General features: G+C 39.9%; 1 protein-coding gene across 1 annotated transcript in view; it reads right to left on the reverse strand.

The window, feature by feature from the left end:
* Positions 1-4,343, reverse strand: part of LOC101849920 (peptidyl-prolyl cis-trans isomerase H) — a gene marked incomplete in the record, with an annotated part of 7,453 nt that extends 3,110 nt beyond the window's left edge. Inside the window, 3 exon segments of the mRNA XM_013081444.2 lie at positions 577-651; positions 2,301-2,535; positions 3,814-4,343. Coding sequence (XP_012936898.1) covers positions 577-651; positions 2,301-2,525 — 300 coding nt within the window.
* Between the last annotated feature and the right edge of the window lie 146 nt (positions 4,344-4,489).

The raw sequence follows: 4,489 nt of genomic DNA on the forward strand, positions 1-4,489 counted from the left end.
CCCCCCCAGCCGATCACACACCCTGATCTCCCAGTCCCCATTTCCCTCAACTTAGTAAGAATTTTAGTGACGAGGATCATAATCTTCACTAACCTCCATGTCCGTCAGTTCCGAAAACATCTCCACAGTGGAGCAGCATGTCACGGACAAGACGGTGGCAGTAGGTGTTTTTGTAAGACAGTTTGACTTCCTGAAATGTGAAGGGGGTAAGAAATAAACAGAGAAGAGGAGAGAGGCAGGGTGTCATTTAGGGAGAGGTCATAAAACGCAGAAGATGTTTCTGTAGAACAGTTTGGCTACCTGAAATGCGAAACGGTAATAAATAAAACGAGAAAATTATTATTATTATTTTTACTATTATTATTATGAGAGAGGGAGGGTGTCATTGAACAGGTCGCAAAACTTTTAGCTAATGTATTTAAGGGGTTTATTTGAATGGGGTGATAAAACATCAATATATTAATGAAAGTGAGTCACTATATTTAAGTATTGTTGAATGCAGGAAACGTTTTACAAGTCATAATATCTTTCTCTCTCTTTCACTCTCCCTTTCTCTCGTTCTCCAATTTAATCTACCTCTCCGTCTCCGAATCCGCCGACCTGTCTCTGCTGCCTACGTGCCTTCCTGGATTTCCCTGCGTTGATTTGGCTCTGCAATTCGTCATACATTATAAGTTTTTGATAATGATGATCATAACATTACATTTCATGCCAAGTAAAATATGATATGCATACAGAATCATAAGGTAAAAGTTTACAAATAGTTCTTCATGTATGTGTTTTTCCGCTCGCTTCAACCCAATGAGGCAATCTTCCAACTGTGCCAGTAAGGGTCAATCCTGGATGAGAGTGATTTAACATCCCAGTAGAATAACCGAGATACTTGATTACTCGATAAAATTTCTCTCCCACTAGGGAATCGAAATTGGGCCTCCTGTGTGCAACAGCTAAACACCTAACTGCTACACCACAGACACCGGTATAGTCAAAAGTGAAATCGAGATCGACAGATACAGCTTTTTTGTGTCTTTGTTTGTGTTATACGATTAACACAAAGCAATCAATGGGGTGTCCCAATTATTTTGAATTTTGTGAACTTTTCAAAGGCTTTTGACAGCATAGATCGAGCTGCTCTGGGGAAGAATCTTGCAATTTATGGCATCCCAGTAGACATAATAAACAGTATAAAATCACTATATACAAAGGCAAGTTGCTGTGTCCTGGTTGAGGGAGAACTGTCCACGCCTTTTGAAACAAATACTGGAGTTAGACAAGATTATACTATCATACGTACTTTTTAAGATTATAATTGACTTTGTAATAAGAAAGAGCAGATACATTAAAACATGCAAATGGCAGATATATGGGAGATTTACATTTTGTTGACATCTTTGGTTTATTGAACCTCACAGCGCTTGAAATTCAACCAAAAAGCAAACAATAAATTGGCAGGATCTGCAGAAAAAGCTGGCCTTTTAAATTCGTTGAAAACCGAAGTGTAGGGATTTTCCCCAGAAGCTACTCCCATCATGCTTTATGGCAAACCTTCGACAGAAATTAATACATTCAAGTACCTTTGTGGCATTGTCTTCAAAACAGCAGACTGCACTGACGACGTCCATCTAAGACTTAAAATGCACGGATCGCTTTTGTAACATTGCAAGTCATTTGGATCTCAAAGATCCTATCATTGAAGACTAAACTAAAAATTTGGCAATGTTTTAGCAGTACTGATGCATGGTTCAGAAAAACAAACAAAATAACTAAACAAACATTACAAAGCTGTTAAACAAAATACTCTCGAAGAATTTTATTTAAAAAAAGGAATGAGTTTGTCACAGGTGTTGACGTGTTGGAAAGAGCTGGGACTTAATGTACAACTTAAAAAAGGAAGAAGGAAACATTTGGGGCATGCTTTGGGAATATCTGAGATAAGATTGCTCCAATCGGACATGGCACTGGAGACCAAAATCGAAAAGAAGAAGAGGTAGATCAAGTGGCAGTTATTCGGGGTACGGTCAGAGATGAGGCAATCACCAAGGGCCAGGATGTGTCAAATCTTGAGAACGTGGCCAGCATGACGTCGACTGCCCACTGCCTTATTACCTGACAGTACAGCGGTGGAGTGAGTAAGTAATTAAGTTTCAGTTAACACGGACATCTCTCTAAGAACCTGTACACATATCAGAAGTTATCAGTGAACGTAACGTTAAAATTGAAAGAGATCCCAGCACTGCTTTAGACTCCAAGCAAAGACACGTTCCATCTACATTAAATATATATAAAACAATGCCACTTACACTTGGTCTTTTGAATCCGGAGCAAAGAGTTTTGAAGTTCAGGGATGCAACTGGCACTGTGTCCCCGAAGAGACCAATCACGACCTGTCCGCTAATGTCATCGCCTTGACCGTTGTAATTCTTCACCTCTACCTCCAGCACCACCTCAGAGGTGACTGTGAAGTTTTTGTCGCAGGCGCCTAGCGCCAGGAGGGTGGTGAAGGCCGAGAGCAGAAACAGAAACATTTCGGCGTTTCTGAGGAAGGGGGGAGTTGATTTATAAAAAAATAAAAAAAACACGCTTTCGTACAAGTCTACCACCTCACTCGCCCCAGTGGCAGCTTTCACTTACGATTTCACAAAAGGTAAATACTATAGATAATGCAAACAGACTATAACCGATTAGAAAACCGTTAAGAAAAAATGATTGAATGGCATGGGTTGGTGTCTCTTTGATTTCATTCAGTGAGGATATTCATATGAGTCACATCGACAAATCAATAGACACACGCTTTAGACAAAGGCAACAAAGGAAACACATTAATAAATTGGAATCACTAAAAACATGCACGAAAATTTTCACAAAATACCCCAGTACAAGCTCATCCTTACACACAATTCTGCCTACCGTTGCAAAGCACGCATGAAAATAATACCAACTGTCTTGACGGGTGTGCCTATTTGCAACGTGGACAGATTATTGATTTTTTAAATCTTTTGGGATTATAATTTCAGATGGTAGACGATTAACAAAAGTGACATCAAGCCGCTGGCAATATTTTGCTTTATTGTATCTACATTTACGATAACAAGAAAGATGAGGTCAAATACTTTGGGTATCGCGGCTAGAGGTGGGGTGGGAGCATAGACAAAGAGGAAAAAATCAACAAGGATCGAAGAAAAGCTTACAAAAAAAGCTGAGCGCTTTTACAATCCTCAAAGAGTTGACTGTAAGTGATATCTTTATGTTTGTGACATTGCTTTTAAATTATAAAAAGAAAACGCTTTTAAAATTTAATTCAAGTTATATTCGTGCAGCTTTCATGAAGTAAACAAAATAAATACAAAGAGGGGAAAAAGCTCAGACATGAATCGGTTATCTTTCTCTTTATGTTCGTTCAGAAAGTATGCTTGTGCACCGATTGTTTTTCACTATGGAACAACAATATCGCCATATTGCAAAGTTCTGTATTCCGACTTTTCAGTAGTAAAGTTTCCCTCATTTCAAATTCGAGACTGGGGACTAAAGCGCGTTATATAGTTAGTATCTAATAATGTAAACCCAACATTATTCAGACGTGTATGTTTTCATTAATATCTCATGAAAATCACAGCAATATATCTGAAGATAATAATATTTGATATTTGCCAAAGATTATAACAACAAACGAAACATTTCAAACAATACTAGCCTTTCCTAAAATGTTAACACCAAGAAACTTGTTGAAGTCAACCAAGACACACAATTACTTAAGTCTGATTAACTTCATCTTCTATTATTCTTTAAAAAAATAAAGTTCCATTTCCAACTTACCAGATATCTAGTGAAAAGTGTTGGACCAAGCTACGAGCCAGCGGCTTCTATAGGGATGCTATGAGAGAGGAAGACTTGAGGAGAAATCAGGTATTTAAACTCGCGAATCCGCCACGAGTCCGCTGAATCTTCTCGTCCAACCAGAGCAGCGCCACCTGGACCCAAGGTCCGCCACGAAGTCTTGGGCCACACGTCACAGGGGATCGATGCCAGGAGGGTCGATGCCAACCGAGCTGTTGTAGCGGCGTGCACGCTGGCAAGGCCTGGGACCCCTGCTCAACCCGGCGACTTGAGGGGGGTCCTCAAGGATTGCAGCTGGACTTGTGGACGTGGGGACACGTGTTCAGGTCGGAAGCTGTTGCAATGACTGTGTTTGGTCGCCACGAAACTTCGGAGTTTTACACTTATCCGGGGTTTGGTGGTTTGATAAACAAAATGCGTTGCTCATGTTACGTGAAATACAACGGTTATTTATTTATTTATTTTTTTATATCAAAGGGGAACGACTCTTGCTTTCACGCGTACGCGTGGAGACATACGTATACACCTATTTGATTGTGATTTAGAATTTGTTAGTGTGCGCATGTGTGTGCATGTGTTTGTGTGCATGTTTGCAAATGTGTGTGTGTATGTGTGTGTGTGTGTGTGTGTGTGTGTGTGTGTGTGTGTGTGTGTA

Source organism: Aplysia californica, unplaced genomic scaffold (genome assembly GCF_000002075.1).
Source record: "Aplysia californica isolate F4 #8 unplaced genomic scaffold, AplCal3.0 scaffold00130, whole genome shotgun sequence".
NCBI classification, from domain to species: Eukaryota; Metazoa; Mollusca; class Gastropoda; order Aplysiida; family Aplysiidae; genus Aplysia; species Aplysia californica.